This window comes from Rhagoletis pomonella, unplaced genomic scaffold (genome assembly GCF_013731165.1).
Source record: "Rhagoletis pomonella isolate Grant_MI unplaced genomic scaffold, Rhpom_1.0 Rhpom_scaffold_00002, whole genome shotgun sequence".
Taxonomy (NCBI): Eukaryota; Metazoa; Arthropoda; class Insecta; order Diptera; family Tephritidae; genus Rhagoletis; species Rhagoletis pomonella.
In genome coordinates, this window is record NW_023458556.1 from 63,326,335 (window position 1) to 63,339,408 (window position 13,074).

The 13,074-nt window shown below is 39.1% G+C and overlaps 1 protein-coding gene across 1 annotated transcript; it reads right to left on the reverse strand.

Annotated features, from left to right (window-relative positions):
- Positions 1-676: 676 nt before the first annotated feature.
- Positions 677-7,429, reverse strand: LOC118754202 (cell wall protein IFF6-like). The gene is made up of 3 exons (XM_036489070.1): positions 7,405-7,429; positions 7,048-7,347; positions 677-951 (listed from the first exon to the last, which is right to left on the reverse strand). The coding sequence occupies exons 1-3, from the start codon at positions 7,427-7,429 to the stop codon at positions 677-679; spliced, it is 600 nt and encodes a 199-aa protein (XP_036344963.1).
- Between the last annotated feature and the right edge of the window lie 5,645 nt (positions 7,430-13,074).

Consider the following 13,074-nt stretch of genomic DNA (forward strand, 5'->3'; position numbering starts at 1 on the left):
TTCCACAATATTGACTTGTGCAAGTCTCGGGTTGCGCAAGGATTTTGTGTGGTTTAGGGGCCCTATAAGTTTGTTTTTCATTATGCAAATAAGCAGACAAAAGGAAGATATATAATTTTTTTTATAACTATGGATTTAATTATAAAATTTTATTTATTGTTTGTTTTTTAAATAATAGTTTAATAAACAACAGTTTTGTTTGCTTTTGATACTTTTTCTGCTTGGCAACTGATACATTTTTTTCCAGCTCGCCGCAACGCTGATCACGATGTGTGTTTATGGCGAGATGTTAACTTCATGTTATTCATAGTAGACGTGATGTTAACTCCTCTGCTCTGTTCCGGGTCGCCATGTTATTCATAGTGGTCGTAATGTTAACTTCTCTGCTCTGGTCCGGGTTGTAATATTACGTCCGCCGAAGAAAAATAAATTTGTATGTGGTGCGTCTTCTGTATACTGTTTATTCTGTGGTCTCATTTAATGTCTATTTCCGCTCCCCCTGATTTGCGAACAAGTGTTTGATTACTCTCACGAGAAGAAAGGAACGCACAAGTAAATTACGCCTCATTTTATATGCCCATTACCCGTGCATTTGTATTTGCTTAACCGTATATATGTATGTAGTACATTTGTATGTATTTTCATATACAGTAAAATTATACTGGATAAGGGTTGCCTACAATGACGTGGCCTTTGATTCGTTTAAGGCCTGCTCCGTCGCCAGATTTGTGTCATCTGCCATTGGGTGGGTTGTAGTGATGATGGTTGGTGGTGGGTGGTGGGTGGTGGTAGTTGGTGAGTAATAAATGTTTTCGTCGTTGATCGTTGAGAATTCGCACAAATTCATTGCGCACTGATGTCCTCCATTGATTTCGTCAGGGTCTGATGGCAAGGCAATTGGTGGTAGAATAGCCACCGATGGACTTGTGGAAGGTGGTGCAGACAGCGTATCTTCAATCGTTGCATTAAATACATATGTGTTGAGGAATCATTTCCCTCGCCGTATGCGTATGTTTCAAAATTTAAAGGACGTGCAAAAGTACAAAAACATATGTATATGTATGTATGTACTACATTAGACCATACCACCTTACATGCAAACAAAAAAGTTCACAGTACACACTTGAGTCTATAAAGCATTTTTGCAAGTCAATTTAGAAAAAAGAATAATTTTTTGGCCGAGCCTTTTACCTTTTTTAAATTGGAAAAAGAATTTAGAAGAGAGAGCCCAGAAATCTCGAGCAGCATACTAGACGTTCAAACGGGCCTTTGGAAAGCAATGGGGACTATCACCGTACGTCACCTATGGGATGTAAACCGCAGTAATCAGGCCAATTGCAACCCACGGGTCCTTGGCATGATGAGGACTCTAGATAATGGGAATAACAAGAAAATAGTAGGAAAAGTGCAAGGACTCACATGCCTTGGCATATCGGGGGAAGTGAGTAGCGCACCTCAGGAACGGCCTTAACATGATATTTCATTTGCAACCGCTGCAAACACGGTAGGCAACCAATTTCGGGTATGCAGCAAAACTGAATGAAATAATAAAGGGCTGGATAAATGGAATGAACGCTTAGGACTTCAATGCGAAGACACCCATTAGGTTCCCGACCAGATAAGAATGGGATGCAGGACTGTCAGTAGCAGAGCGGGGTATATCCATCTACACTGACGGTGCAAAGATGAAGCAAAGAACTGGAACCGGTTTCCACTCAAAGGACCTGCAGATCAACCGGTCACTTCGTCTACCAAACGACGGCAGTGTCTTTTAAGCGGGGATCTACGCTATAGAGAGGACGACTAGTCTTTTGCTTAGTAGTAGATCTCCAGCAGACAAAGCCACTATTTTTGTCGACAGTTAGGCAGCACTGTTGGCAATAGGATCTAAAATAGTGGTCGGGAATCGTACGGAAATGTCGCACAAGGCTGGCATAAAAGCCGTATCAACGTCACACTCTGTTGGGTTCCCGGACATAGAAATATTGAAAAGAAGGAGTTGGCTGATGACATGACCAGATGCGGCTCAGAATGCCTATAGAAGAAGCGGATAGGTCCGTACTACCACCGTTTTGCGATCACGTTAGTAAAATCAATGAGTACACCGTGGCCGTGACAAATGACTTGTGCAACAAACCAGAAGACTGTGAGACCACAAGATTATTATAGCCGCGGCTGAGTAGGAATAAGACAGGGGACATACTGAAACTCAATAGATCTGCAGTAGGAGTCCTTGCCGGCGTCATCACACGACAGTGTGGTATAGCACCAATGCTTCAACGGTGGCGAATACCAACGAGTACTCTCTACTGCCGTTATGAGGATGAGAAAGAGTCAATTCATCAATATCTGTGTCGATGTCCAGGTCTACAGACGAAGCGACTCAAGCACTTGGGTTCACACTTCTTAAACATTTTGAGCGAGGTGGCGGAGGGGTACCTTTTGGATCTCCTTGGCTTTATCAGGGATAATAATTGGTTCAGTAGAATAATGACTTAAAGCTACTCTTTCGATTATAGGTATGGGACACTCACTAAAAGAGGGCACTCACAATGGACAATTCTGTCTCCGAGTGAAAGTATGGAATATTCCACACACGCCCTCCTAACCTAACCTAACATTTTAAATTTTTCGGTGACACCTAAATTTGGCACAAAAATATAATTTTTATAGTTTTACTGCACTAGTCAAAATATGCTAGCAAAAGTTTAAGGATTTTTGGAGAGCTTTAATTTACTGACATTTAAGTGATACTTTTGGGAGGTAGGAACTGTGTGATCAGGTGAATAATACACGATCGGGGTAGTCGAGGTCGATGAACTTTGGAACAAAAAATTCTCTCATCAAAGACAAAAACACTGATATAAATATCATAACTTAAGATCCAACGGTAAATGACGAAGATATGTCGAAAAATTACAAAAGGCGACCACCCGCAAAAAAAAAACAAATCAAATTTAACTTCCCATCCAATCGAAATACGTCCATAGAAAATCTTAAAGATTTTTGGCCAGCTTTAACTTCTTTGCACTAAGGTGGTAGGTATTAAAATCTGGTCGGTGCCCGGCCAGCTTTTTTTCTGATACAGTCTAATGTATGCAACTAAGTATTCCAATGTTTTGCACATATACATACAGCACTTGCACAGCACCGGCGCACGGTGAGGGTGGTGGACTCTGACGTTGACGTTGACGCTGGAAATGGCGATAGCGATTGCTAAGGTAATGGCGTTGGTAGCGCTACCACCTGTCGTTGCTCTAAATCGCTCGACAATCGTACTTCCTCCAATGAAGCCAGGTAGAAGCACCTGAAGCGCCCGTATATCTTTGATATCTGCATATTTAATTCATGTGTATACATATGTATGTATGTATGCATGTTTGTTTATTTGTACATACGTGCATATACATACTTACGTACTTACATAAATATGTACATATGTATATGTACATATGTATATCCACATATGGCTTACTAACTACAAATAATCACCCGTATTCAGTTGATGCGAAACTTCTACAAAATCAACGTCGCCACGGCAACCAATGGAAGGTAAACGAAACCACCAAAAAATAAATGCTTGCTACTATTGAAATTGCTAATGTTATTGTTACTTTTTCTTTTACTTTTTTCTGTCATTTGCGCTTAAGCACCATGAATAACTTATATACAGTTTTGTTCACATAAGTAAGTACCGACTCAGATGATGAATAATTTGGGCCTAAAAATATAATAGACGTCAACGATCAGATTCTTATAGTCTTTCAAACCTTGGAGAATATCCTGGGATCTGTCGATTAGTCATCCGTTAGATCCCTCTTGGTTCCACCAAGAGAAGCTGCTTCTTCGATGCAATGACTAATTTGGGGATTACCCCCTAACTAATGCGCATATGCAGAATGAAGTTGACCCAGGTACTGGTTGTGCGCTGAATTTTGGATCCACCACGTGCAACTAACTACTAATGAAATATAACAGAAAGCCTCGGATGAGTCCTCCTTCTTATGATGCCGACTACGGCGATTGGAGGCATGCAGCGCCAATCGCCGAACCTGTAATGGGGAGGGTACCTCTGCCCGGCTGACTGATATTCTCGCGAGGACAAAGGCTGACATCACTGCCATCCAAAAAAAATATGATGTGCGAAGCAAGGTAGACAACGCACGGGACCTAGCAGTGCGGCATTTACTACATTTACCATGTAAGTAGCGCATAAAAACGAGATTCTTCAATATCTTGCTCTTTTGCGACTATGTCTGACGAAAGAAACATACGAGGCGTACGAAGATCTCTTTTATGAAAGTTTAGATCTTACTTACGAATGCTGCCCTTGATGCGATATTAAATTCATAGTAGGAGCTTTCAATACCAGGGTCGAGAAATTCAACCTCCACAACAAAACTTAAGGTTGATCGACTCTCCCGGGTGCCGAAATATGGTGTTTCGCAGCGTCAGATTAGCATATAATGGTTCACAAAGTGGGATGGGAGTATCCTGATTAAAAACAAGAAACCAACTCCAGGACGACTGATTTGTGCTGTACCAGACGTACGTGCGATTCAACGACCAAACATTGGCTCGGACCATTATCTTGTTGCCGGCAAGATACGCACTCACCAGTGTGCAGGAAAAAGGAAAGTTCAAAGTCGAAAGGCTTCAATCGCAATCGAAAGCTAACACCTTCGCCTAGCGAAAGTACTCTTCAATAATATTAACACTTCTCCACCCTGTTGTATGGTAACAGTATGAAGCCACAGGAGTAGATGAACCCGAGCCTAGAATTTAGGAAAGCGGAATCGACGGCTCAGCACTTGATTAGTTACGATGAAGTATGTATGTATTGATTTTCCCCTGCTGATAAAACATTCAAAGCTCGTGTAGCTGACGGCCTGCCATCTGAGCTATTCAAGTACGGTGGCTAAGAGTTGGTAAGGTGCATGCATCAACACTTATGGAGGGTATTGTCCAATAAACGCCTGTCTGGCGAATGATTTTTATGTAAGTATACCCAAAATCCACAATAGGTGACTTTGCCAGATATGCGAACTACCGCGTTATGCGCCTCTTAAACTATACAAATCCTCGTCGAGCGTATTGTATGAAAGGCTAAAGCACAGCGTCAATGAAATGATTTTCCCTTATTCATGGTTGATTCAGACCCAATAAATTTGCCATGGACTTGATATTCACAATACGAAAAATTATGGAAAAGTCCAAGAGATGAGGTTTGCCTCACGCCATCTCTTGGTCGATTTTAAATCCGCATTCAATAGCTCGTTCTCTATACGCCAACGTGTTTGAATTTGGTATCCGCGCTAAACTAATATGGCTGCGTAAAAAAGCATAACCCGTAGCTCCGTCAGAATAAGGAAGGACCTCGCCGAGCCATGCGATACCAATAGAAATTTCCGACAGAATAATTCAATCGTACGACTTCTTTCAATAATCGTTCTCACGACCGTGGGGTTTACTTAGCTGGAACGACGCCGTTTGGCAAACATATATACATCTGGTAGAGGACTGTAACTTCTTTAGGATTCACCCCAAAAACTTTTTATATCCTCTCATCAAGCAAATAGTTGAGGCATTCGTACTTCGGCACTCAATGTTGACGGTTTATAGGACCTCACCTACTCGAGCCTTTGTGCGTCAGAGTTGGTGAACACCGCTGACGATGAAACGATGAGCTGTACCAGTTTTAAAAGATATAGACATAGATATAAAATACAGCGGCTCTGCTGGTTCGATATGTCGTGCAAATGGAGAAAAACACTCCAGCTCCTGAAAATATACAATCCATATAACAATTCTGGAAAAATAGGAAGAGGAAGTCATAAGTGTGCATAAGTGAGCACAGAAGAGAAACGACTGGCAAGATTTTTGGTTACAGCGCCAAACAAGAACAGACAAGTAAGGCTTTAAGCTCTCAAAACGAGTCGAATATTTTGCTCGCTGAAGTCAATTTATGCCGCTCGGATGTACTGATTTATAGAGTAGTTTTAAATTTTCCGTAATTTCGATCACTACATTGGTAAACAAAGATACACAAAAAATGCTGCACACTTTCAGTGGAGTACACATCAAATAGCTGCTGCTTTTATGACCACACCTGTATATCCATATACAATGTGTGACTTTGCATATATGTATACATATGCACGCATTCATACATACTCAGGTATAGTAATCGTCCCAAAATATGTGTATCTGCGAGATATATATACCCTATGTATTCGTTGCGAATGCAGCAGTCAAGTCAGACCAAATTACTTGATGTGGGGCCATGAAAAGGGTTGTTCGGCGCGGGCAAGGGTACGCCTTCTCAAATGTATTCTGGCAACAATTTTGTGCCAACTTATCGCATTTGCAATTTGAGAAAATTCCAAAAACTGCAATCTGCAGCTACTGCATTTCCCCCAACCAACAACAGAAAACAGCCGTCACATTTCCACGTTACACTAATCTGACAACGTTATGTGCATACGTATGTACTTGTGTGAGTATATATTTAGTATACTGCTTTACCTTGACTCTTGTCTCCGTTGGTTCATTCGCCTGCGGATATTTGTAGCTCAGCTAACTTTCAGTGCTGTTCAGTTGAGTTGCGCAATGTTTGGCTTGCATTTAGGCGTTTTTGCTTGTGCGATTCGTCGACAACTTTCATCGACATCTATGTATGTAGCTCGATATGTGCCGCGCATGGGGACGTTAGGGACGAGCGTGCTGGGGCGCGCACAATCGGAACGGAAGAATTTGCGAGATATTTCAGAATTTATTGCTGCTGCAATGTGCAATGTTGCACCAATAAAAATTGTCGCAAAACGTTTTATGGCAGCAGAAACTTTGTTGCATAATCCTTGCAGATGAAATTGCCAACAAACTGTGTAGAGGGTACACACACTTTTGTGGAATATATGTGGGTACATATGTACATAAATATGTGTAGAAAACTGCACCCAGCCAACCACGAAATGGATGATATTACAATTACTATTGCCATTACCTTTGCCATTACTATTATCTCATTACATTTACCACTTCAATTACCATTATCATTACTATCACCATTACCAATACCATTACCAATGCTGTTGCCATTACAATTACCTTCATCATTTCCGTTAATATTACAAATATCATTGCCATCAACATCGGCATTACCATTATCATCACCATTACCAATACCAATGCTGTTGCCATTACAATTACCTTCATAATTACCATTACCATTAATATCAGCACTACCATTATCATTACCATTACCATTACCATTACCTTCATCATTGCCATTACAATTATCATTGCCATAAACAGCAGCATTGCCATCACCATTAACATTACCTTCACCTTAATCACTACCATTACAATTATAGTTGGAAACTTTGGATTTAGTAAGATTTGTACTTGTCGAAAGTGTTTCATAAACCATTTTCGTATTGACTTAAAATTTGCAATTCAAAAGCTCATAACATTTTCGGTTAGTTGGGTGGCAATTCACATACTCTAACACATAAATCTACATACATATATACATAAGTGTGCAAAATTTCACTCGCAAACAGCAAACTTGTTTCTTGTGCTAACGCTGACATTTGCATGAAGTTTCTTGAATTCTTGCCAAAATCCTTGAGCCAATACGTAGTCCATCTTTCGGTGACAGTGACACGAAGGAAGAAAATAAATGACAGCAGGAAGTCAAAGAAAACAATAGATTGCTGTGGCTTCCTCACAATATGCAAATGAACCAAGTTTGAGAATTCATAAAACTGCATCGGACAACCCGGCGATGCATTATGGATTCTGAATCAATGAATTTTTTACACTTGCTGGGATTCCTTATGAAATTGGTTAGCTTTCGGCAAGGGTCCCATTTTGATAACGATTAAATCTATAGAATAGGCTTGGAATAAAGAATGGACTATCAGCTGTCTGTTTATCTCAGTTTTATCCAAATTTATCTAAGTAGCTGAAGTACATACTTAGTTGTGAAGCTGGCCGCTGTAGCCGATTGGTTAGAGGTACGTACTTCCAACCAGGTAGGACTCAGGTTCGATTTCTAGTACAAGTAACATTCGGAAAAGGGTTTTTTTCTAATACCTAGCGGTCGCCTCTCCATAGGAGCGTATGTACTTCTGCCATTAAAAAGATTCTCATAACGCAAATCGACTTTCGGAGGGGGCATAAAATTTAGTAATCTAAAACCTTCTCTCTATGATGTAAAAAAACTGATTTACTTTTCATATTGGGCCGGTTGTCACAGATTATGCGGAAGCTTACTTGCCCATGAATAACATTTGCCTTGAACTCTTAAATAACTTTAAAGCCTTGAGACCAGTCCCACGTACTTATGTGCTAACTACCGATCTTGACTGCCTACAATATAAATTTGCTTTTTAGACTTTCAAATTATATCCTAACGGGATCCATTTATATATATGGCGCTTTTTATATACACATGTTGGTAATATTTCAATACTTAGTTTAGAAATCTCACAAGCTGGCATTATTTTATTCAAATTAATATTATTGGAACAGAGTATTTTTGAGTACTGAGTACTTTCGAGTTCTTTTAAGTTCTGAGTACTACTTTCGAGTTCCTTTTTTTGAGTACTGAATACTTTCGAGTTCTTTTGTGAGCACTGACTTCTTTGGAGTACTCAGTATCGATACTTTAAAAAATCTGGTGCTGTCGATCCTTTGGAGAATCGAGTTCTGAGTACTTTTGGGATCGATACTGCCCACCACTAATATGTACATATGTAGATAAGGCACTGCAACTTAAAACAATGGAGTTGCCCTAGCAGCTTAGACGACTGCCAAGATGGTACTCAATCCTACAAAGCCAATAATGTGCTGGCACTCCTTAGGGAAAAGTCTATATTAGTAGTTAGGATACTTTCAGGACTCTCTATTATATCATCTCGCATGGCAAAATTGGGACTGCTGCAGATTGAAATATGCCTAACTTGCAAGGGCATAACCACCTTTTGTGTCAACATAACAACTTATGTGTCAACTCTGACCATTACTCAGATCGCGATTCAGGTATGTACTTTGGTTCTGGCGAAGACCAATAATCTTGTATTACAAATATAGACCACAAATGAACGCAAGAAATATTTGTTGCCGCATGAAATAAGTTGTCTAGGATTTGCAACGCTGCAACCGTGCGTACGTTTCCGTATTCTGTCTGCTGATGACACGTGAGCAGATCGTTTTATTCCAGGGACGTGAACCGGATAAAAAATTTGGTCGGTTCGGTTCAGCGGTTCGAACCGTTGTTGCACTTTTGGATTGGTTCGTCAAAGCGGTTTTTTTGGTCTTTGTACCGGGGTTTCGGTTCGGTTCAACGGTTCGAAAAACAAAAAAATAAGGCGCAAATTTAAGTGTCAAGTGTCAAGTGCAACAACGCGCAAGGTTAAGGGTCAAGTGAGATGGGCTGCCTTTACATTTGATATTGTCACATTGTAAAAAAACCTGGTAGGTATTACCATGTTTAACAGAATGAAGAAAAAGTGGGTACATTTATCTATTGAAATTTGTTTGAAACGAACCTTTAAACCTTTACAGAAAGTGGTTCGGTTTTCGGTTCGGATCAAACATTTGTGGAAAATTTCGGTTCCGTTAATGGTTCAGTTAATTAATAGAGAAAAGCGGTTTTCCGGTTCAAAACCGGTTCACGTCCCTGTTTTATTCCCAATAGTCGAATTGACCTTTCGAAACTCATGTGGGAATAAACACAGACTATTCGTACTGCCAAGGATGACGCTTTACCACTGTGACCATACGTCCTAAGTCCAAGCTAACCCGAGGCATAAAGTCTCGCGGCAGTTGTAACGCTATGTTTTTAGCCACTAGGTCCGTCGGTGGCGCCATTTAGGGTTACCACTAAACGATTTTCTATAGGTCTAGCGCTCAAATGAGTGCTTTTGGCTGAGACTGCGACTTATTTGCTTATGTACATATTAAGGTGACTGACTCGGTTTTCCAAACCGGTTTCTACCGGGTTTTCTGGATATTTATAGGCGTTTTTTGAAATCTTGATTTTTCGAATATCGATTTATCGAACAAACCGGTTTTCTATTTCATACAAATCCTGACATCTCAATAAAAAATTTGAGTTTTTCGAAATTTTCAAGGCTTTTTCCAGTTTAAGGGAAACTACTAAATAGTTTTAAAATTATTTTTTAATATGAAAAAATTAATTTTTGTTATCAATTTTGAACCAAGGGTGGGCTAAGGAAAAGTTTGGCCTTACCTTTGGCAATTGAACGAAAAAATAAAAAAATTGCATTTCACAAATGTGAAATATCTAGTATAAAAAAAAATTTGTTTTTTTTCATAACTTTTGAACTAAGGTTGGGCTAACAAACAAAAGGTTGGGATAACGTAAGGTTAACCTTGGGCTAACGAATGAGGGCGTAAAAATATTGAAATTAAAATTATAATTTTTGAACTAAGGGTGGGCTAACGAAAAAAAGGTTGGGTGTAAAAATACTGAAATTCACAAGTATTAATTTTTAGTTCTAAAAAATTGGATTTTGTTGTAACTTTTAAACTAAGGGTGGGCTAACGAATCAAAAAATTGGGCTGGAAGGTTGGTATGGAAAATATGTACGTGTGTATACATAAAATCGCAAAGACGTTAGGGTATGCATATTTTTGATGCTGACTGTATATAGAACTTTTAACATATACCAGAAATTTTGATTACAGGATACCTTTTTAGAAAAAAATATAACTTTTTTTTGGCACAATGGGATAATCTTTACTGAGGAAAATATGTAGGCCTTCTTAATAACTTTGCAACGGTGTATCGGACATCGAATACAATGATATAGAAAAAACCAGTTTAGCTGATTTCACTGGGGGTCGAAAAAATAATTTTTACTTTTCTGAAATACTGGCATAGTAAGCGTTTACAATCAATCGCTTGGAAGAAATTGATCTTTTTTTGTGATGTGGTCTAATATACATACCTATCTACTTACATGTGTATGTATTTATACTATGCGGCTTACCACGTTTTTCTACGTTAACTCAAAAAGTGAGGAAATATTCCAATAATTTTCACTAATAATGTATGTATATATCTATCCCTGCACATACATAAATTACAGACTTATCTAAGAGTTCATCATTATCCATAATTATATACAAATGTATGTACATATATATATAAAAAAAAATGTATGAGTAAGTGACTGCCTCTTCTGCTGGCTCATTTTTTCCAATTTTGGATTTCACAATTTTACCCTCTGCCAAATGACGCACCGCACTAACAGTCACGGCATCAGGCCTTGACAACCATCCAACAAACGTCTTTCCACCCCCTCAGGCACACATACATCTAATAGCAGGAATGTGTTAGTGGAAATAACGACAATTACGACAGGTGAATTCTATCCCTCAGCTTGCTGCTCTAATTGGATTTTCTCGCTTTCTAAGAAAAAATCTATGAATTTGTTATTTCGTACAACAAGTAGTAGTCTTCAGATACACTAAAAATAGGTATGTACATACATACGTGCTCACTTCTCGATGTGATCCCCGCCTATGTCTCTGCCTTGGCAACAACCTGCGCGACTACCACCCACCCCAGCACTGCTACCCTACATATAGACGCCCTAACAAGTGCGTACTCGGCCGAAATGATTTTCACTGCAGTCATCAGTAGAAGATACATATTGTGCATAGTGGTTGCTGTTGTTATTAGTGTTGCTAGTTTTATGTTGCCTTGGCCGATTCTCTTTTCAGCTATTATATACAGCATATTTGTACATAAGAGTATACATGTGTATACATAACTTTCGTTTTATATACGACTAGTAAATAGTTATATATACATATACTATGAATGTATGTATGTGTGTATGTATATGTATATGCTACTTATTTACATTATATACAAAGTTCTTCTGAATTTCTGATGTTTCTGTGATAAATTCTCGGTATCCTCTGTTGTGGCCTCGCATGGGGGTTGCTGATGTTAGCTGCTTGGTGTTGTTGTTTTTGCCTCTGTGGGCTGCCGTCGTTTGCCAGTTGGCGCAAAGTTGGTCTGACTAATTCTGCTCTATGGTATCAGCTTTTTACCATCACTTTTCCTCAACTGCAGCACGACGCTTCGCAAACAAACAACCACCGCCAGCAAAACCATTAAGGGGATTTTTATTTTTTTTTATTTTAGTATTAGTGCTAATAGTTGTAGTTTTTGTGTTGTATTCTGTACTGCATCGTCAGATGGATGGGGGTGAAAGCACCTGATGGACAGAAAAAAATCAATAGTTTTAGATTTTAGCTTTGATGATGTGAATCTCTCCCTCTCTCAGTAGAATACATAGTTAGCGGGTAGAAATTGAGACAATTGAATTTATTTGCCCAGTGATATAATTTTGGTCATTATTCGTACTTAAAACAAACTTTTAAACGTTATATGTAGTATCTGCATTTGGATGGTTCAGAAAGATTTCCAGCTAACCCCCAGAACTGAATAATTGCATTTTGCATCCATTGTAATTTTGTAAAATATCAAATTTTTGAAAAGTAAAAAAATTCGCGAAATAACCATTTAGCTTTGTCGTTACACTAAGAAAAAGGTAACACGACTTTCCCAAACAGTGTCGTTAGCGATTAGATATTTTATAAATATTTTAAAGGTGGTTAAGAATGATCGCAAGAATGCAGAAGGAGTCACTACGGAGTTAATTAAAAAATCCCGTATGATTACAGCAGATCCAGGAGTTGGATTCACTAACGGCCTCTTTACAACTACGCTTTTCCAACGAAAATACTCCAGGTTTTTCGCTGTCTAGATTGCACCCATTGTATTTGACTAAAGCTCTACTCAGAATTGCAGCGGGCGACGGTAAAGCGGTCGAAGGTTAACCGCTGTCAAAATTAAAACTCACGAAGGCATATGGAATGGTCTATAATTGCGGCCGCAGCGTTTTACCACCGACTTTTTTCGGTTGATTTAAATTTATTTATATTTTTACCGCCCAGCGGGGACGGCACAATGTTGATTGTAGTAATTTTTATTATTTTCACAAGTTTGCTAATGTTTTCATCCATATT

Bases quoted from the DNA above. Each gene is read 5' to 3' on its own strand.
- LOC118754202 (XM_036489070.1), bottom strand. From the start codon at position 7,429: ATGGTTTATGAAACACTTTCGACAA. The intron at 7,348-7,404 runs GTACAAATCTTA...GTAGTGATTAAG, and splicing joins TTATGAAACACTTTCGACAA to GTGAAGGTAATGTTAATGGT. The intron at 952-7,047 runs GTAATTGAAGTG...CAACGATTGAAG, and splicing joins TGGTGATAGTAATGATAATG to ATACGCTGTCTGCACCACCT.